Below are 22,117 nucleotides of genomic sequence, written 5' to 3'. Positions count from 1 at the left end.
ATAATATTTGTGTCGAATACTCCGCGGCATTTATTTATTCGCACAGTATCGACTTCCGAACGATGATCGTATTTTATCGCGTTTCGATCCGCCGTGACGGTGATTTGTCGTCGCTTTGCCTGTGCGACCGCTTTCAGGCAGCGTCGCGTGTCGACGTCTGGGAAGTTGCCTGCCTCTAGGCGCAACGAGGGACCGCAGTGGTTCTCAGTTACCTTTCTGGTTTGATAACTCGCTCCGCGAGGCGATTGAAGCCAACGGCACACGACACTATTTTGCCTACTGCATTGCTTACGAGAGTTAATCAGGATTTAGCTTGAAGCCACCTGATCTAAAGCCAACGGCACGCGATACTATTTTGCCTACTGGATTGCTTACGAGAGCCAATCAGGATTTAGCCTTAAGTCACCTGATCTAATACTCTGCATTCTTATTGGCTCTCGAAAGCAATCCAGTGAGAAAAATAGTAACGCGTGCCGTTGGCTGAAATCGAGTATGCTCGGGCGTTAAGTGATCGCGGACCAACTCACGTAACGTCGCCAGATTTTTGACCGCACGCACGTTATCGCTGTTTCAGGTGAATCCGGGAAGCAAGGCAGCCCAGCAGGGGGTGAGAGAGGGTGATCTGATCAGCAACATTAACGGGAGAAGCACTCGGGATCTGACCAACAGCGAGGCGCACGCCCAGTTGCGTAATTCCGGGGAACAATTGAAGCTCGGTCTCAACCAGTAAGTGATCGAGCTATATCGAGATTCCCTCCCCCCCCCCCCCCAGTAACAAGGCGAACTTTTTATCGTTCCAGCGGTACCGTTCGATCGGAAATTTTACCTTTGTTTTTCCGTTTTTCTCTTGTCGCAGGGAAAATATCGGCTCGCCGAAAAGGAGGATCTACAGAAGCAGTCTGCAGGAGAACACCACCACTGAAATCCAGAACAGTAGGTATTCGCCCGCGAGAACCGATCGATCAGTTCCCGAGCAGTTCGCTCATGAGGCGGGAAGTAATCGTAATTCTGCCATTTGTGTGCCGCAGAGATCACCACGAGGACCGCAGCGACAACGCGCACGCAGACGGAGACCGAGAGGAACGTTGCCAGTAAGTCTGCCATTTCTTTATAACGAACGTACCAAGCTTTCGCGTCGATTCCGGGCGGCGATGGAGCACCCGGCTCTTAACATAATTGAAAATCGTATATTTACGTGTAAAACGGTTGACAAGGTAGAACGCTCGATACAAGTGCGCATCGATAATTAACAATCGACAAGCCGCTCGCGCTATATGACGGCAACTTTTGACGAATGCGCCGAACGGCTCGTAATTAATTAAATTACGTAATGTCGAATTTACGAGCACCTTTCCAATTTAATCGCGCGGCTGTTTGAGCAACGGGCCCGACGCGCTCGATATCGATTCCCGATTAATCTCGCGCGGTATCAAACGTCGGGCAAACCGTCATTTTTCAATTAATTTTTAACGCGGCTATCTACGGGTACGGGATCATAATCGCGGGGCCGGTAACTGAACTAATTTCGGAGCGACTACCACCGTAATTAATTCATGGGGCGTCGCAACTGCGTAAGCGTTCTCCAGGACATTGTTGCGTTTAGGATTTGACGCGCGCGCGATTGGCACGTTTAATAATTGACAAATTCCGGAAACTTACGTCCAACCCGATCGTTCGACGCGCCGCGTTACGTCGGAGGACCCAGAAATTGCCCACGCGTGACCGCCGATGTTTGATCGAGCACAATAATCCTGCCAGTTAACTGAGCGTACAATGCGCGTAGTTTAATTATCCCCGATGATCTCAACGGCGAACAATGGCGGCCGGTTCCTTTATGCGCGACGACCGCAGCAACCGAAGTTAGCGTCGCTGACGTTTTAGTTGGCCGAATTTCGTCGCGCCGGCTTCCCATTCCGCCGCTGCTCCGATATGCCTGGCAGTTATTACGAGAGAAGAAGAAGAAAAATTTCGCGCAACGGGAACTAACGTTTCTAATTAAATTAACTTTTCACTTATTACTATTTTTTTAATTATCACCAATATGGAAATCTACACAAAGAGAATTTTCTCTTAAAATTTATCCTGAAAATCGCGTGATCGTGGGACAACGTGGCGTAATTTTGTACGAGAGAAAATGGAATTGCAAAATCGACCGAAACTACACCCACAGAAAAAGTTTCCGGATCCAATGCTATTATAACACTTGAATGTATCGTAAAACAGGATCGATATAGCGCCAATCATATTTATTATAGAGAAAGGCATATTTAATCTTGAATGGAAACACTTTTTTATCTAGAATAAAAAATTTTTATTCTAGAAATTTCTAGAAATTAGTTTGAAAAATTTCCAAGTCCCGAAGGAGGAAGATTTTTTAACAATTCCAGCAGTTCTGTTGAGAGTTCCGGGTAGCCCCTCAAGAGTTCTAAAGGAAATCCTAATGGCAAAATTAAATATTTCCAATACTTTTAGTGTTATCGCTGATTTCGAGATTTCATTTTGTGAAGTTAGCATCCCCAAGTTTCAAATTTAACTTTTTTAGGTTAATTCGCCAGAGCTATTTTTAAAATTGATAAGGAACTCTAGAACTCTTCGGGGTGCATTCAGAACTGAAAAAAAAAGATTTTTTGATACATGAGGTGCCAACTTCACAGAGGTGGCATCGTCTGTTGGTTCCATCGTGAGTTTATTGCCCATAGCGAAATCCGTTTAGTGAGCAATTCATTCTTAGCTTGTGTAATCGTTGCAAGAAAAGATTTGCGATCGAATTTGGCTATCGAAAATCTGCTCTCTCGTCACCCACCTCGCAACAGAGAACTTTCCGTCGTCATATAATTTTCAGGATGAATTTTAAAAGGAGGCTCCGTGTATTGCTAAAGTAAACAGACGTTCCCCGGCTCGCACAAGCGCCGAGAGATTCTCGGTTCCGAAAGACCGAGGACTATTATAGATTTTCGTCTCGTCCAATCAATCGATAATTGACGGCTTATTCCGATCCTCGGGCGGCTCGGACGGATAATAACGGATCTAATGAGCGCGCGCAACGTATGACGTGTACTGTGGGCCATAAATGTACCGCGGATCATCCCACTCCGGCCGTTATTACCGGCTCTTTTCTCCAAATTGCCCGCTCGTCGTCGCGCTACAGTGCGCATCGAGACAGGGGCATATACCTACCCACGTTGCCGTGTGCGCGCGTGTGCGCGACGCGCACACCTGTCCCCGGGTCTCGCACGTACGGTCTCACGTACACGACGGTACACCTGCCACCACAGCGACACGCCGGCAATTCCGTACCGGCGCACCCCTGGTTCTCCGGGAAGACCCTACGCCGAGGAGGCGACCCTCTTCTTCTCTTCTTCTTCCTTCGCGGGGCCTGCGGACCCACCTTCCCGCTCAGTCTCGGGGAGCACCTTGTCGTGCGCGCCGCGCCGAGCAATCGGATTTCCAAGTCGCGCCGCTCGTCTGCGGAAGAAACGCCGGGATCGAGGGGGCTTCCAGCTCGCGAACGAGGAGCGATCGCCTAGTTTTCTGGGAAGGAGTCACCTGATGGAAACGTGCAACGTGTGAATATCGTAATAACAATTTATCTCCTTGGTCTGAGATAAAAATGTTTCCCGGTGAGCTTTGTACATTTTAGAACGAAGAGAGGCGGAAAGTGGAAAAGGAGGCTGATAATAATTGTCGATCCCTGGATCCTACGTTTTACCGCAACGTGATTTCGCGTGCAAAACTTTTTCTGAGAGAATTTCGTCGACAATTTCGCGAACGGTCAAGCTAATATAAAGGGCAGTGCCGATGAGTGTTCAATCAGGAAACGCATACAACAGCAGGGATGCCTGTGAATGACGCGATCGTCAACAATGCGCGTATTATCCGACGGTACAATGGTCGCGAATCGCTGTTTAATGAATCTGCATGCGATTGCGTAATGAGGAAAGAAAGGGCGCGCTGAGTGAACTCGTCGTGACAAATCACGCGATGAAAGTGAATTCAGCGCGGGCGCGTTGAATTAATGGTAATTAATGAAGCGCGATTGAGGCGACGATAGAGGTGACAAATCGGATAAAACGGAAAAATTGATGCTCCTCCGCGAAGATGAAGCTCTTCGATTGTATTCAGTGTCTGACGACGCTGAATCGGCGACACTCGTCGCGACGACGCAGCTGCGAGACGACGGATCCGCTGGTAATGACGAAGCGGCCGCCCACGCGTCGTCAGCATTGTCATTCTCGTCATCGTCGCACCGAGCCCGCGCAAAAGGTCGCCCCGTCGCGGCCCAACGCCCGATTTCTGACCACGATCCGTAGCTTCGGCGCCTCGTGGAAACGACGAGGGCTCGCGACGGCCAGGAGCAAGCACGAGACACGTCCGAGATCGAGGAGGTTGCTCGCCGGCGATGACGAGGCCAGATCGAAGGGCGTGGGAATCCCCAGGGCGGTTAATGGAGTCCACCTGAAGAGGAAGAGGAAGGTCTCCGCGAAAAGCGTGGAAACGCCGAGAGGCAACGACACCGGGCGGCGGGAGGAAGTCAACGTCGCCGGAAGAAGGGCCGGGGAGCTCGAGCGTGAATATTACGAGCACCTGGAAGCGCTCAAGTTCCTCATCGATCCGCCGCCGTGCTTCCGTAACACGGAGACCCGGCAGAACTTCGAGAACAAGTTGAACAGCCTTGATTTCAGGCGGATGAACACTGTGGCGATACCTGCGGGGCCCGGGACGAATGGGCATCGGGATCTAGCGAGTCCCGACGGGTTGCGAGGTCCAATTCGTGAAGACGACGTCTCGCACGGTCGCGGGAGATTGTACGCGGAAACGCTGGACCGTATTGTGGAGGAGCACCTGAAGATCGAGCGCACGATGATCGATCTGTTCGTCAGGGCGCCGATTCTCAAGAGCCGACACGGTGAACAGTTGTCACCCGCGCGCGAGAACAAAACCGTTCGCTTCAAGGACGAGGTGGAGCGCTCGGGAACATTTGTCGAACAATGGGAGAAAGGGTTGAGACCCGAGGGCGAAGGTCGCGAGGCCGGGGGGATGGAATCCGATAATCTCGCGAAGACCGCGGAGAACTCGGACTTTCCTCGGGATCGGGCGCCAGACGAGAGCTCGAATGCGTTCGATGTCGAGACGCGGAACGGTAGGTAGCGATTAAATTCGGCCGGAGAGAGAGTCGCGATGAGAGAAACGCGTGATTTAACGGCGAGAGTATCCATGCACGGGAAAAATGCTGTTGAATTGAAAAAAAATGAAGTTGCTCCAATTAAACGTTAACGTCGCGGGCTGCCACAAACCTAAATAATTCACTCAATTGCATTTGCTATGAACTCTACTTTTAAGCATTGAACTTTATATCCAGATTATTGATACAAACAACTATCTGATATTTTTTATTCATTAATACTGATGTTGTTTCAACGATTTTATTTCAATTACACTGATCTTGTTGATAGAACGCCATTCTTTTTCCTGTTCGTGAATGTTCACAGTAGTCTACTAAAATTTTGCGCACGAGTGACCGCTGCTTGGGTAACGTAACCGAGTACTGTAAATTTCGATCGAGATATCGTGCAGACTCATGATTTGAGTTGGATAAATTGTGAGTTTCATGGACAGGTAATGATCGAAGTTTCCCTCGCGTTATCATCAATCCAACTCGCGTTAACACCAATTCGCGACAGTGCGCTTCTTGCTGCTGAAACTCGATCGCCATTTATGGTCTGTTCTTGCCACGATGAACGAGGCGGTGCAATTAGTGATGCGTCATTACGTTCGCTTTTCGAGGGCCATCGAATTCTTTAAATAGAGGACGTACGAGAGTGCAATCGGCGCTGCCAGTTAATAAACCCAAGTGTCCGGAGTCATCGTTCAAATTTTATCGTGGCGAAATTCGGTCGCAAAGAGAGCTACGTTCTGCTTCGTTTCTCTTACAGCGAATTCGGCGGCCTGCACTAGCGCGCACTGTGAGTGCACACAGGCTTGTTCAGAGTCTACTCTTTATACAGGGTTGGGAAAGTTACTTTGTAAAAGTATCTAGTTACAGTCATAGTTTTTTCGCCAAAAACGTAACTTAAGACAATCGCCAATTGCCAATCCCAATCCAATCCGCGTCGACAATTGCTAGTCTGATTCGGCCTTTAGTGCGCATTCAGTGCGCGCCAGTGCAAGCTGCCAGATTCACTGTTATTTCTTTTAAATTGTGAAACATACGGTGCTGTATCTGTGTTGTTCTCCAGAATGTTCCGTCGGTGACAATGTTGGGCGACGCATTTGTCAAAGTTAACGAGGCTGTAGGCGAAATTAAGATTACCATAACAATTTCTTCGCGACGGCGCTCTTTTGTGCGCTGATATTTATGCGCCGATATTATGGCCGATGGAACGGCTTTCGATTTACGTCGCCAAGTTCCAGTCGCGGCCTCGATCGAACAATGCGCCAGCGGAAATAGCAATCCCCGTTTGTTGAACGGGCTTGTACGAACGGAAATTGTTCCTTTATCGTGGCGCGCGAGTAAGCCACGCATTAGATATTTAGAGCAGTCGTTCGCCTACATGGGAAACGCAGTAAAGCTCTCGCTTGATGCGGTCAAAATCGACAGTGGTAAACAAATCACGCTGTGCTATCGAAAATCGATTTCAGCACATGCGGGAGCGTTTCTTCCGGTCCCATCGAGGTTTACATTTTATCGCGTTACACACCCTCGCTAAGAACGTTTAATCACATATGTAAAAATAATGTGGCCGCGAGCGGCATGGAAATCCCGTGGAAAAATATCGCGCTTGGCGTGGAAATCGGACGCAAGGGCACGGGTCTTGGAACAGTTTGTCGGATCTACGCGGAGCGTGACGCCGGTGATCGATTATGCAACGGACAGAGTCGCCGGGCAATAAAATATGTCACGCTGGCCGATTGTGCAAGCGACGAGAGGCAGTGGCGATCGGATCGAAGGAAATCCCTCCTCGCGCGCGAGGGGGGTTCAGCCTCGCTCGCTCGCTCGCTCGGCTCGCTCGGCCGGGCGACGAGGACGAAAAGGGCGCAGCGCAGGGCAGCCGTGGAGGACGAAGGTGGAAGACGCGGACCGCGGAAACGTGGGCTTGGCACCTTCGGGGCATGACGGCGCACCCATAGGCGTCCATGGCGCGTATTATTAACGCGCCCGTGGCGAACGTGGGCCCCCGGCTGGAAATTGCTCGCGCGAAACGTCCCCTCGTAATCTCTCCCTCCCCCTTCGGGGGAAATTCGCCGCCGTAATTTTTCCCTCCGAAGACCTGCGCGCTCCCCTTGGCAACCGGGTTTCGTGTAGATTGAGAAAGATGGTTATTTGCAGGGTTGGGAAGTAACTCGTTACTTGTAACGAAGTTACAATTACAGTTACTTTTTGGTAACTTTAATTTAACTTCGTTACTTTCTCCCCGTCTGTAACTGTGACTTAACTCAGTTACATTTTTTCGATAACTAGTAACTTATTTAATAGTTACTTTAATAGTTTATATATTTTTTAAACCTCCACAGATCGCATCAGGCCGTGCATTTGCGCACAAACGCCTTTATCGACGCTTTCAATTCAAACGCAGATTCGATATTTTTGTCATTGCAAGAAAGTAACTGCAAAGTAACGATTCCAAGGGGTTAACCACTAGCTAAAATGTTGTCCCACCGATTGCATGATTTCATTTGATATCATACAATTTCATCCGATTACAAATAATTTTCTTCAATGCACGTTTAAAAATATATGACGTTGTTAAATCTCAACGAGCTGCTAGATTTCCTCAGAACTTCCTCAAGTTGAGAAAATGTTTATTTCAAATTTAATATTTATTGCCTAACAAGTATAGAAACTTACAAAATAACGACAAAAGGATTACATATGATTTCGGAAACACTGTTCCACGATTACATCAAGTGGCTACCCCCGTGAACGATTCGTTACTTTTTGAGTAACCGTAACTGTAACGCGTTACTTTTCAGAATTGGTAACTTGTAACTGTAACTAGTTACATCTTTAGCGAAAAAACCGTAACTGCAACTAGATACTTTTATAAAGTAACTTTCCCAACCCTGGTTACTTGTGTGAATCGGGGAAAAAATTCTGAGGCGAGAACCATCTTCTCGCTCTTTGAAAAAGTCGCGGGATTATGCAATGCACGCGCGCACGGCGGCCAATCCGCGATTCTCATCCCTCTCTATCGCGCCCGTGTCCGTGACAGCCCAACCCCTGCCGCGTAAGCTTCTTCGATCCCATTATACAATTAATGTGGTATACACTTTATTGCGCAGCGCGACTCGTTGCGTAATCGCAAGGTTACAGCGAGGTGGACGAGACGGAACAATTACGTGCGTGTTTCGCGCGCGCATCTCTACGAGAGAAAGAGAAAACACCGGGACCACCAACCCCATGGTGTAAAGATACAAGGTGAAACATCGCGCATGTAACCAATTTTTGGGGCAAATTGTTCATTGGTTCTTCCTGCATTCAACCGCGATGATTTGCAGTTTGAAGGTTGAGGCAAGTTTCTGATTGGTTAACTCGATAGTTTGGGCAACATCTGATTGGTTGTATCTTTATACCATGACCAACCCCGTCGGGATCCTTATTTTAGCCGCGCGCTCCTCTCGCCGAATCGAGCTGCGCGCGTCGGCGCGCCGCGATAGGGCCAGGAAGCAACGTAATAGCTTACGACAAAGACGTAGAGGAAAGTCCTCTATTACGAGATAGGATTCTAATACGAGACAGTGGGTTTTCAACGTCCGAATGCAATCACAAATCTTATTTCGCAACGATTACACGATCTTAAGCCAACGGCACGCGATACTATTTTTTTCCTATTGAACAGCTTACGAGAGCCAGTCAAGATTCAGTCTTAAGTCATCTGATCTAAAACTCTGCATCCTTATTGGTTCACGCGAGCAATGCAGTAGGAAAAATAGTACCGTGTACCCGTTGGCTTAACAATCGACTTTCCACTAAACAGATTTCAATCCAAGGGCAATGAATCCACGGTGGGACCAACAGACGACGCCGATTAATTTAGCAGAGACTCCACTACGCCACATTTGGATTCTGCCTCACGATAGGGGACTTTCCTCAAAGCGTAAACGTAGTTTTGCGCACAGGCGCTTTGGCGTATGTCGCACTTACCTGCAATCACATATGACACATATGCAATTACATTCACGCCGAAGCTTGTGCGCTATCAAACGCCCGCGTCTTTGTCGTAAGCTATTACGTCGTTCTGCGCCCAGACGGAGCGGAGGGGGACGTTTGCTCGAAAGGAAAAAAAATGCGCCCCGTCACTTCCGGATCTCGCGCGTGTCCGCTCGCGACTGCCGTGACGCAATGAAAAGTGCGGAGAATAGATGGGTGCGCTTCGCGCGACACAGAGTCACTCCGCCGCCGGCATTGTACGCTCGGAAGGAAGTCCAACTCGGAAGCGGCCGCTATTCATGAATTCAGAGGGGGACTCGTGTGCGTTGCGTGTACCCTCTCCCCCTTGCCCGAGCGTTAATGCGCGCTACAGTTTCGCGGGTGTGTGCGTGCACGTAGCGCACCATCGTCCCATAAATATCTCGAGTTCGTGCGCGCTTTCCCTCCCCGAAAAAGGGAGACCCCCAAAACGAAAAAAATAAAAAAGAAAAATCAGGCTCGCGTTTCTCTCTGCCAGGCTTTTTCGCAAAATCGTCGAGTGCTCGCGCGGTGCCCGCGGCTCCACGCCAGCGCGTCTAAGCGATTCGCGCTTGCGAGCGCAGCATCCGAAACCGCTGTATCCTTCGGAGGGTGTAGAGCCCGAGAGAGTTTCGGAGAACCGCCCCAAGTATGTACGACCGACACGCGGACGACCGCGGTCCGCTGACACCGGGGACGGCGTTGCTGAAACATTCTCACTCGTTCGGCGTAATCGTCCACGTGTGTGAGCGATACAAATTCACCTGGAGCGACGTGGATGCGTGCACGACACACGTGACTCCCGCGCGGGTGGGGACGCGAGCCGCGTTTCGTGGGTGGTTTCGTTGGATCCGCTCGTGCGGCTTCAGTGCATAATCGCGATTCACGTGCCCTGCAGGTCGCGGTGTTGCGCCGCTGGATCGCGGCTGCTCTACGGTCAACATGGGCGTCATCGTCGGCGTCGTCGTCGTCGTCGTCGGAATTCTCGCCTAAATTTAACGCGGCCATTCGTGCCTCGCGCGACGCTCGTCGTCGTATTCCGCGCGTGGACTCGCGGATATCGCTCGATTGGCCGGCGCCGCGCATAAACCGCGTCTCCGAAGTCTCTTGTTAAGATGTGACGCGTCGAGGTACGCCCGTTGGAAGCGTCGGAGAACGTAAATCGTGTTTCGCCGGGATTCACAAATATTTTTTTTAATTCTGTCGTTTAATCCCATTACGTTTAAGCAATTTAATTCTCGCGAGTTGATCTCGCGTAAGTAAGACGCCTCCGAGAGACGATATTCGCGCTGCTCACCGCAACGTCGAACCGTTTCTTTCAGATGACACAAAAATCGAGCAGAGCTACGCCAATCAGAACGGTGCTCTGAAGAGCTGCCCGAGCGAACAACGAGGCGACGCTAAGAAAGGTAAGAGCGCCTCGTTATCGGCGAAAGGAGAATATGTATTTGGGAATGCTGGGCTGGACCACGCTTATTTCTGCATGATCGCTGAAACACTGTATACACCGATATCTTCTTTCTTCTTTTCCTCATCAAGCGATTGCGACTGTCTGGGACGATCTTTCTAAAAGCCTGCCGAATTGTCTCGCGCAAAAAGGAGACTCGAGCGTGGATAAAGCGGTGCGGTGTGTATTAAAAATTGGGCACAGTGAATTTCCCTCGAGGATTCCGAGTGGAAAACGTTCGAGGGACATTGAGACGCGGGAAATTTCTTTCCTTCTTTTTTTGTTAAAGAAATCGAAGCTGCGTCGAAACTTAAGAACAATCCTCTGCTTTAGTTGACTAGATGTAAAGAAACCATTTTAATGTCTTTCCTATCTTTTTCCCCCCAAGTTAGAATGGAACGTTTCGTGTCCAATAGAAATTCGTGGGAGAGATCGAAGCTGTAACTTTCTGCAAAAATGCAGTCCTGCGGTAACATCTTTCCGTAATACTCTCTCGGAAACTTTAAAATCCCGCTGCTCCTCTCCGGGGGATGCGGGAAAATCGTAACGAGCCGTCGTCTTTAAGCGTGAAAATAAGGGCGCGTCAAACGCACGTACGTGTACGCGCGCGAGAAAAATCCCGAGTCGGGAAACTCGCGGCGGATATTATTAGGTAGAAGCGCGCGGGGTGGAGAAACGGGGGTGGCCGGAGAAGTTGTCGCGGAACGACCGCGGCGCGATATCTCCTGGCGAGAATCCTGCGGGAGGAGAGAAAGAAGAAGGGAGGAGAGGACGGCGCGCGAGAACGGGGGAGTTTTTCCACAAATTCGCGACGCCGTAGGACACCGCGATCTTCCGGGCTACGCAACGGACGCGGAGGACTGCGCCGTGATGCCGCAGGGCAGCGCGCGCAACCGCAACCGCGGCCGCAAGAATCGGAATCGACGGCGACCTCAGCCGCCGGCGAACGTCACGGAATCCCCGCGAAAGGCCGAACAGAGGAAGCCCGAGGAAGAGAATCGCCCGACGACCTCGAGGAACAAACGCGATAACGACAATGACGACGACGACGACGACGACTCGAAGACGAACGACTCCGTCGCGGAGAATCCCGTCCCGCAAAACGTCAGTCCGACAGAAGCCGAGGATCGCGGTGGATTCTCGTTGAATCGCGGATGCAAATTCCGGCCGGGCGACAAGCGCAGAGTCGAGAAGGTCGAGCTAGCGGAATCCCCCAGGATAATCGAGATCACGACCGTCAGCAGTTTACCTCTGGAGGCGACAATCGGCCATATTGCCGGGGTGGGCATCCTGGAGACTGGAAGCGGCGATAAGACGTCGAAGGACCCGACGATAGTGACGGTATCGGAGCCGGTGGAAGAATCTGTTGTACGCTCGCTTTCCGGTTATGCGAAGACCAGACTGCCACGAGCGAACGAGACTCGATTGGAGATCCGAGAAGTCAACGACAGCGACACGGAGGCTGACTGTGGATCGGCGATCGTCGAATTCGAATCCGATGCGGAGAAGGAGGGGGTTGGAGGAGAGGACTCCGAGGGTCGCGAGATATCCAAGCCGAGGGATCGGAGCGGGCAGCAGTCCGCGTCGCAGAAGAAGTTCTCTAAACCGGAAACGGAATCCCCGACCCTGATGTGGGCCACGGTGATGCCTAAAGACGTAGAGAAAAAGCTACGGAACTTGATTGAGGATCTCCAACTGCCGAGTTTCTCCGAGGAGGCGGCCGAGGACGAGGGGCGGTCTCTCGAAAGAGTGCCGCGGGACGTCGTGACGGAAGAGAGCAGGTCCTTCGAGAAGGCAGGCAGTCCGTCGCGTCGGAAAACGAGGAAGCGCGCGATGTCGGCGTCGCATTACGCCAGCAGCTTCCTGGACATCATACAGGAGGAGGGCGAGAGGCTGTCGGAGGACGAGGCGCAGCACATTCGAGATTTCATAAACGAGGAGATTAGCAAGTATCGGCGCGAGGACAGGCTTTCCGTCGAGAGGACGGCGAACGGTGTCGAAGCGAGAAGGGTTGATCCCGAGAAGATCGAACCGACTGCCGAGAAGTTGAAACGCGACGTTGAGATTAAGACCGATACGACGGTGAACGACACCACGGAATTACGATCGCGCGATAAAGTGAGCGATTGCGAGGAGATTGAAAGCGTCGCGAGTCCTGCAGTGGTGGAAGACACCGAAACGAGGGACGGTAAAGCGGACGCGAGAAACACGTTGAATGGCGAATCCTTGGAAGTTGCAGCAAACTCCACGCGAGACGGTTTAAAGGACGGTTGTACCGTTGAGAAAATTGAGATTGTGAAAAATGATGCTGCGAGAGACGCTGGCGAGGAAAATAATAAAGCGAAGGAGGCAGGAAAAAACGTGACAAGTATCGCGGCGGTAAGTGATATCAGTGACGTAGACGTAAGTAAAGCGGAAGATAATAAATTTCCGTCCGAGGTCGAGGCACCTGCGGAATCAGAGGACCGCGATGTTCCTCGAAAAGATTCCAACGAGACGCGCGCGTACATTAATCACGGCGCGTCGCGAGCGGACGACAAAGTTGATTCATCCTCGAATTCGTCAGCGGGCGAAGCAACCCCGTCGGAAACGAAGCGACCGCCGCCGCTACCGAGGAGGTCGTCCAGTTTCGGACGCGAGCCTCAGAGACCGCCGACGCCACCTGAAATAGACTATATCTCGAGCGGCGCGAACGTTCACCAGCCGGACGTCGCGGCGAATGGCGACGGGCGCGAACGCGGGTCGACGGATTTACCCGCGCTGAAGCGTGCGAGTAGCGAAGCCGCGGACGAGGAGCTGCCGCGACGGCCGGAGCTTCCCGGAACTCGTAAGAGCTCTTCCACGTCGAGGACCGGTCGGGCGATTTATGACGGGGATTCTTCGAGCTCGCGTGACCTCGTCTCGACGATCGTTCGCGCTAATGAGATTCGTGGTCGTGCAAATCAGGTCGGGCGCGCCGGTACCGCTCCGACGACCGGGTACTCCGAAGCTTCGGCCGAGAGCGGTCGATCGATCGCGTCATCGGGTATTCGCGACGATGATCTGTCACGCTCGCGCGGCACCGGCACGCACGTCGTCGCATTGGCAAGCGCGACGGGCACGGAAATAACGCGTCGTGAGGAAGGGAAGCTCGCGACGCCCGCTGCACCGGCGGCATATGATCAAAACGCGTCGTCGTGCCGGCAGGAGGGCGCAGCTGAGGTGTGCGGGTATCCCTCGGGTCAAAACACGAGTTCGGAGAGGAAGAATTTTACGGCGGGTCACGAGTCACCGAGGTGCGATAAGTCAGACATTCGTGGGGATTTTTCGATAAGAGACAAGTCAGCGATGGGTGCCTCGGGTTCGAAGAGCAAGAGAAAGCCCGAGGGGAAAACCGGGAAGAACGAGAAATCGACATCCAGCTTCCAGCACGAACGAGTAGCGAGGAGCGAGACGTCGGAGACGAAAATAATCGAACGACACGAGGAGAGCACGAGCGCTAACCAGCGCGATGGCCTTCGTAATTTAAAGTATTCGACGTGGGAGTCGAAGCGCGAAGAGAGGCGCGAGGAGAAGCAGGAGGAAGAAGCGCGCAGCTCGTCCCGAGAGAGCGTCGCGAGGAATTCGCTCGACGACGAGGCGAGCTTCCGAAGGACCGACGTCCCGGCGAATCCCTCGCCCGAGGGCGAGCCGGGTGACGTTCAAGGACACGACTCGTCTAGCAGCACCACGTCCTTGAGTACGGTAAAGCACCGTCCGCTGGAAACGTCATTACCCGACATCGCCGCGATCGTCCGCGAGACGAGGGAGGAGAACTCGAAGGACGAGGTAGAAGAATCCCTGAAGCGGAAACTCACCTTGCTGAAGAGGGAAGCGGGAGGGTCCGCGAGTGAAACGACGCCGGGAGAGAGTTCGGAGTCGCCGCAGCCGCTGCCGTACTCGCCCGTGGAGGATCTTTACTACACGTCACTGAGCGAAGAGACCGAAACTTGCAAGGAAGCTACGAAAGACGTGTCGCAACGGCCGCCCTCTCTGAGGGAGCTCTGCATCGAGAGGATTCTGTCGATGCCGTATGGACCGCAGGTGATAGGCGAGATCACCACGCCCAAGCTCAACATCTTTGAGAGTATACGGAGTCTGCAGAGGTTTGTGAGTGACACGCCGACGAGCGCGCGTCGGCGTGATAACACCCGACTAAATTCGCTGCATGGAGTGAGTGATCGACGGCACGGACTAACGAAAACGCCGGACGAGAGCGGGCAGCCTCGTCCTAACGACATTGCGAACGCTGTTTCAGACCGGGCCAAGTCGCCGAAGGGCGTTAATATTGAGTTATCAGAGTCGGAGGGCAAGATGGGCGGCCGGGAACCACGGTGGCGCGCGCTCACCACAACGAAGGACCCCAGGCTTCTGGTGTGCCTGTCGCCGTCGCAACAGGCCACGCAGGTGCGCACGAGTGCCGACACCCTGCTGGACCTTCACCGAAAGTTCCTAAACCGGTACAGTTATCGCGAGGAACAGCCGCATTGCGTTCCTCTGCCGCAGTATCGGGTGGAGATCCGTCCGATGAGAGATGACGCGGCCTCGAAAACGCTCAAGCCGACCACTCGACCGATTCCTGGAGACCCCGCCACCGAGGGCTCCGGCAGCAGACTGCTGGAAATCATCAAGGAGGAGCGGAACGGTTCTCGAAACGATGCACTCGCGGATCAACAGACGAAGGCGATAACCGGTGACGCCATGGGCGATTTTTTCGGGCGCGACGGAGGTCAAGAGTGTTTCAAGGCCGAGCCTCGGCCGGCCGACTGGTTGAATCTGGCCAAACGCGATCGCCGGAGCGCCACCGCAAACGAGCTATTCCTGGCGGGCGAGGACGGCGAATCGAACGACGATAAGCCGAACGGTCACGTGGCCCGGCCCGATCGGCTTAAGATTGCGACACGTTCCACCACCCAGGCTGGACGTCGACCGTCGGCGAACAACGATGCGGTGATAACGCGCGATCCGGAGAGATCGTTCGCGAATAACATCAAGTGCCCGTTCGTGTCGAACGGTACCGTTACCGATCGATCGATGGACGCCACCGACAAGAGGACGCCGCTTCTCCGGAGGGCAGTCGAGTCCGGCAAACATGTGAATCCGGCGTTGATCGACGACAGACTCGAGGTGCCGCCGTTGCCGAAGCGCGCGGTCACCGTCGACAGATCCTGCATCGACACGACGAGCATCTTCGACCAGAGTCCGCCGAGAAGTCGTCTAGAGCCGCGAAGAGGCCACCACGAAGCGGAGAAACTGAAGCACGTGGCCGCGGTGGAGATCGTGGGTAAACTGAAAGAGTTGCAGACGGAGACGTCGCGGCGCCTCGACGGCGACAGGAGGGGCTCCTTACCTCAGGAATACTTTACTCAGCAACTGAGGTACATCGAGCTGCTGGAAGACCAGCTGAAGAACGTGATACTGGCGGAGGAAGAGGAAAGAAAGGCCTTCGAGGAATTCCAGACGCATTATCATCGAACGAAACAGTGTGACGACGCGAGGAGACCGTCTCTCTCCGATATCCCGGAGGAAACCTCGAAAAACCCCGGCGTAGATCCAGAGCGCGGACGTGAAATTCCGATCGACGTTCATGGAATGACGGACGGAAAATGCGCGGAAGATAAGCGAGCGGAAGCTCGAGGTCTCCTCGAGGAGAAGCGTCTCAAAGAGATCCGTCGGAGCGAGCCGGGAATTCAGAAAGAATCTTGGCAGGAGAGTTCGCGAAACGTAGAGAAAGATCGTACCGAGACGGTCGATGAGGTTGGTGGTCGGCAGTTCTTAAAGAAAGTATGTCGCGAGAACGGACACCACGAAGAGGAATCCGCGGAGAGTATCGAGCGCGAGGAGCGCCGCGTGATCACGCAGAGGGGAAACTCGGGGAGAACGACGGGAAATGGGACGTTGAAGTCTCGCGAGGACGAAGTTAACGAATGCTGCGCGGAAAGGCGATCGATGAGGACACCTCGGAACGATTCCGAGGTGCTCACCGAGAAGACGACTCAGCGTAAGAGCGAAATGAAGAGACCGGCGACGTTGCCGACGAATGGGGAAGCGTTTCGCCAACGAATGTACGACGAGTACGTGCACAAGGTGTTGGAGCGGCAGGAGCGAAAGAGCCACAAGGTCGTGAAGCTCAGCTCGCACGAGGACATCAAGCGGAGGGCGGACGGTGACATGAGCGCGATGGCGAAGGAGTTCATCGAGAAGGCGCGCAGCCGGCTGAGCAAATTTGGGATCAATCTCGATGAGAGCGGGACGGAGCACGAGGATGAGGAGGGCGACGCCCTGATGAACGCGAAATTCCTGATCGACGGCAAGGAGCTCCAGGACGTGCGGAAGCTGCCGAAACACCTGCGGGAGTTCCTGCAGATCTCCACGATGAGCGACGACGAGGGCGGTGAGTTACGGCGAATGGAATGGACGATGGAGTTTGCTGTGTTGCTCGTCGTGTTGCGATGATGATTGGTGCCGATTGGTGACTGCTGAGAGAGAGAAAGAGTGTCCCGCCCGGAAGCCGTCCTGGACTCTCGGCGTCTCGCGAAGGGACGCCCCTTAACAACCACTAACGTAACGCGCGCATCTTGTCCGACGTTCGTAGATGCCTTAATGTTTGTCGTCACTAACGTTCTTGATGATACTATGCTAATTCTCTCTATCTACCCGCCTGGTGCCAACGATACGAAGGCCGCTGGACGAAAAAACGCAGGAGGGACGAACAATTAATTTTCAGCTAATGTTTGCCCGGCACGATGTCCCTTTTATAAACTCGTCATAACAAACGTGACCTAAAGAGACGGAGAGCAGCGCTAATAAAATTCCGCGAAATGAAATTGCGCGTGATAAAAGCGACATTCGTTTCGCAATTGATTGAAATATTTTTCGAATATCGCGAATTCCCGCCTTTGATTCCGCGCGACGAAATCGAGCCGTAAAATTTGACATATCGCGGCATTTGATTAAAATAGTTGAGCTTTAGCGAAAAATTGGGGATTTCCCCGGCGAAACGTCATCGCTCTCGCCGGATCGTCTGAGCTATCGCAGCGTAAGTGAACTTTCCTAATATGAGAGACGGGCGGTAACGTCGAAACGGAAATCTCATTACTGTCTTGAGTACTGTTTTCCTACACGGCGCTCCGAGGCGCGAGATTAGTTCTCTCGGCGATAAGGCGGAAGCGCGTCTCCGCGGCGCGGAGATCTATTTACGCTGGTGCAGGTCGCGCAGCATCATAATCGCGCGGTCCAGATTGCTCCAATTCCGTAATCCGATTAATATCTCGTCTAGCAGCGAGACGCGATCAGTCTTGTATAAATAATAAATCTCATTGTATCGCGAAACACGCGAGTTAACGTGACGTTGCAGCGAATACACGTTTACGCCTTCCTCTCATTGCCGGCTCCGCCGCTGGTGTTGGGCGCGCGGGGCGGGATTTAATATTCCGCGACATAAATCCGGCACGCGCGATCGACACGCGCGCAATCACGCTGCTCGCTGTATTTCGGCATTTATTCCGTAGACGGCGATCGATTCATCAAAGCGACACTATGGAAAATTATTGCGTTAACATTCGCGCCCGGCGCTGCGACGGCGTCGCGGATAATGAACCGCGACAGTTTGCGATAACGAATATCAACGCGGAGACACAGAGGCTATCAAATTGCGTCATGTCGTTTACGCGTCGGCTCCCTGGAGCCGATTAGTCGCGGAATGCTTAATCCCGTCATCGTTACGCCGAGTAATTCGAAGAGATCTCTCCCTCCTCGAGGGGTGACAAAGTGACAATGCGATTACTGCCTTTTCAGGCTCCCACAAAGTTCTATTCGACACGATATGCGTTTGCTAAACGTCTATCGCTACTACGTGATTATTTAGGTGGTACCACGTCTGATGACGGAGGAGTACTGGCCTGCGGCTTACTCTTTCCTTCGTCGATCGTCGGGCCGCCGCGGCGTTCGCGCGTGATTCATTGGAGGACGAGGATCTAAATATAAGGCACCGCGACGAGAAATAGGCCAGTACGCTCATAGGACGCGTTCGCCATTTCGGCCAGCGCGCGCCGGAACCACCGTCTTGTTTTCAGCTATTTTGAATCACTCGCGCGACGTGGCCTACTGGCCCGCTCGTCCGCACATCCTGAGATCGATTTCGTGCCGACCGTGGATTTTTGCCCGCCGAATTGTCCATACGTGCGCTCTCTCTCCGCGATTAAAAAGCGGGTCGTATTTCGGAGCTCGCTGCAATATCGAATAATCTGAACGAACCTCCCTCGCAGCATTCGTAAGCGAATGTTTTCAAATATACTTTTCCCCTTTTAAGAGCTCCGACAATTTTCGCTTTGTTAAAAGCTTCAATCGTGACAGCGTAATTAGCATAAATGACGACCCACCCATTTATTTCGATAATGAAACCGATAATCTTCACATCGAATCTAAAATTGCTTTTTCACCATATGTACTGTTGCATGCTCGCCTTTTTAATCCTTCAGACCATAGGTGCTCGTTCGCTGACAATATATGGCACGCTATGAATATATTACAATATCTGCATGCATGCGTGTTTTGCTCAAACATTTTGACGTCAATCAATGGCTTTTGCAGCGAGAACGAAAAATATAGGCGTGGGAAACGTCGATGTTAGACGTCGATATTTGACAAAAGTCATTTGTCCGTGCAACAATGTTAATTTTTATTGACACAACGCCAGGCGCGCGAACGCGACTCGCTCTCGTCTATTACTATTAACTCACCGCGGTTATTTGTATTTCGTAAGTCCCGTGAACCTTTCGACGCGGTTACCGAAGCGTCCGTTTATTTTCTATTCTAACTTTAGCACGAAAGTTTAGCCACAGCGTGCGTTCCGTCGGGGCTAAATGTGCGAATTTAGGCATCCGCCTGTGGATACAGGTTATTTGTATTGGTGCTGCCAATTGTTACATCGATTCTTTTTTTACAAACGAATGACGAATATTCAGAAATCTCGCGCCGAAAAATTCGTTTGTCGCTGCGGCTTTTGCGACTCGCTCGACGGACTTGCGGCGCGCTGCTCGAGATTAATTTACCGCACTTTTTTTCTTTTTTTTGTTCATCTTGGTGGATATGGGCATGCTTTTTTAATCAAAGGGAGCGGCTGCGATGCCATCGCGAGGGGAGGAGGCAGGAATGAGAGCGATCTGCTGCACGAGATCGACAAAGCTTTGAAAATCGGCAGGGGATTTCTACTTGGGCAAGGTGCGTTCGCAATTCTGCTTAATCACTGACAGCATGCGTTACATAATAAAAGGTATCATCTCCCAGAGTTCGCTTTGCGACGACATATCATTCGCCAAAATATTAATAGATCGAGATGTCGCGGATGGAGTTATGTGAAATTCTGAAACGTCGTTCGCGTTTGAGCGTTGCTTCGTTTGAACGCTGACGGAATGAAGATTGAGAAAAACTCGGATCCATCTTCCAAGCGAGCGTATACACACGTATATAGCTCGACTGGGTTGGCGGGCGGGCGGGCTCGAGATTTCGTATAGAGCAGCCTCGAGCGACGTCGTCGTCATCGAGCGTCGGCGTAGTGAGCGTCGCGCGGCGTGGCGTCGAGCCTCGTCGGCGTCGCGACGCCTCAGTCGGCTGGCACCTACCGTGCTACTTTCCCGTGCCACGAGAGAGGAGTGTCCCGTTGAGATACGCGGTGCCGCGGTCGGATAAAAAAGGGGTTGTTGAGATCGTAAAGTGACGATGTTGGAGAAAAGTGAGTGATCGTTTCGGGAAAGTTGATGCACTATCTGGGGGTAACGAGGGGGCGAAGGCGCGATAGGTGTTGGTGAATTTCTTCAACAGGTTGTTCCGCGATCGCGAGAAAACTCGGAACTCGCGTCCTTCCGCGGCGGAGTCGTCGGCAAAGAATTACGAGCGTCTCTTGAATTATCGTCCTCCAAATTGACGTGGAAACTCGAGGGAAAAAATATGAGAAAAGATCTAATTGGCAAAGACAAATAAATCCACTGACGCGAGAGGAGTTGATTTAATTTTAAGATATCGAAGAGGCGTCGTAGAAAGAGGTGGAATAATTTCGGCGAACCCTAATTTCGACGCCCGCAAATTATACGATCGGTTTTCGAGATGCGTTGTGACGCCGATACGCTCTTTTAAGGCCGAGTCGGGCTAGCAATTGTCGACGAGGATTGGATTGGCGATTGGCGATTGTCTTCTAGCCAATGAGAGCAAAGCAGCTAGCGATTTAATCGACTCTCATTGGCTAGAGAACAATCGCCAATCGCCAATTGTCGATGCGGATTGGATTAGCGATTGGCGATTGTCTTCTAGCCAATGAGAGCGAAGCAGCCAGCGAATTAATCGACTCTCATTGGCTAGAGGACAATCGCCAATCCCAATCCAATCCGAGTCGGCAATTGCTAGTCCGATTCGGCCTTTAGTCTGCTGTGGAATAAGGCAATCCACTTGGCTTTATCCCTCTCTTTGCGCTCGTTTCGCGGCAGTCCATCAAGATCGCTTTTATATTAATGAATCGCGGTTCCATCGTGAAAGTAACTTTGAAGAGCCCTCCAGACGGTATTGGACGACGCGGCGTGTAATATAAGCGACTTGCGTCGCGCAGTGTTGACCCGCGATAAGCATCGAGATATTTCGCGTTGATAGCTAATGGAAAAACTCTTAGGTTGAAAAAACTCTCACGGACGTAAAAATTAATTAATGAGTCACGGGGTGTTTAAAAAAAAGTTTATTCGAGGATGCGTCGCTAAAAAGAAAACGCGATTTCCAAAAAAAAAAAAGAAACGGAGCGAGAACCCGAGACATTTCGCCTGACAAATATTGTATTTAATGCTTTCAGAGAACGTTATGTTCGCCCCCACGTTTAAAGCCTCGTCGGCGAAACCAGGTAAACCTGCGCGAAGAATGTGTGAGAAAACTAACAGAATAATTTCGTTGTGTGGTGCATCTTGCATAATGACTCGAAGGTGCAACCTGAAATATTAATATCCGGCGTTGTTCTCGAAATAACTACGAGAGTATCTGTCTGTTAACACTTTTAATGAAATTCTCGATAATTTATTAATTAACTAATTTGACGAACATCGATCCGGTGTAAGTGGATGACGAAGGGCGCGATAAGAGAAATGGAATTGCCATCAGGAGAGTGTATCTCCATTACGTTAACCAACGCCCGTTTCCGAAGACGTAACAAAATTAATTACGCGCGGGGTGTAGGTCGTATTGTGTGGGGGCCACGTGTGTTCTTAGCAGGCGGGATCGTAATTAAGCGCCTGCCACACGTACGCACGTGCGTGCCTCCGCGAACGTATTTTCCCCCGCGTAATACGCGTAATCTCGTTGGGCAATTTGTCCAGGGAGGAAGACGCGCATTAATTTCGGTTACCTGCGAACGCGTCGTCCTTACGGCATCGGTGTTTCGACTAATTACCGCCGCCGTGGTTGTTAGCCGCGAATAGCGCGTGCGTGCATGCTCGGTGCGCGATCCAAAA

At 51.9% G+C, this 22,117-nt stretch overlaps 1 protein-coding gene across 19 annotated transcripts in view; it reads left to right on the top strand.

The window, feature by feature from the left end:
• The window catches only part of LOC105563146, a 90,574-nt gene that overhangs the window by 33,697 nt on the left and 34,760 nt on the right, over positions 1 to 22,117 (top strand). For 12 of the 19 annotated variants that reach the window (XM_012014491.1, XM_012014496.1, XM_012014504.1 and 9 more), the window contains 7 exons: positions 575 to 726; positions 857 to 933; positions 1,029 to 1,091; positions 10,489 to 10,575; positions 11,434 to 17,025; positions 19,746 to 19,853; positions 21,466 to 21,513. In XM_012014491.1, the coding sequence (XP_011869881.1) occupies positions 575 to 726; positions 857 to 933; positions 1,029 to 1,091; positions 10,489 to 10,575; positions 11,434 to 17,025; positions 19,746 to 19,853; positions 21,466 to 21,513 (6,127 nt within the window). Of the gene's footprint in view, positions 1 to 574; positions 727 to 856; positions 934 to 1,028; positions 1,092 to 10,215; positions 10,297 to 10,488; positions 10,576 to 11,433; positions 17,026 to 19,745; positions 19,854 to 21,465; positions 21,514 to 22,117 lie in introns of those variants that run through there. The other 7 variants (XM_012014500.1, XM_012014493.1, XM_012014489.1 and 4 more) reach the window with 4 other exon arrangements.

The sequence above is a fragment of the Vollenhovia emeryi genome, unplaced genomic scaffold, assembly GCF_000949405.1.
Source record: "Vollenhovia emeryi isolate VEMERY1.0 unplaced genomic scaffold, V.emery_V1.0 DF939180.1, whole genome shotgun sequence".
In the NCBI taxonomy this organism is placed as follows: domain Eukaryota; kingdom Metazoa; phylum Arthropoda; class Insecta; order Hymenoptera; family Formicidae; genus Vollenhovia; species Vollenhovia emeryi.
This window is presented reverse-complemented; position numbering and strand designations above follow the sequence as displayed.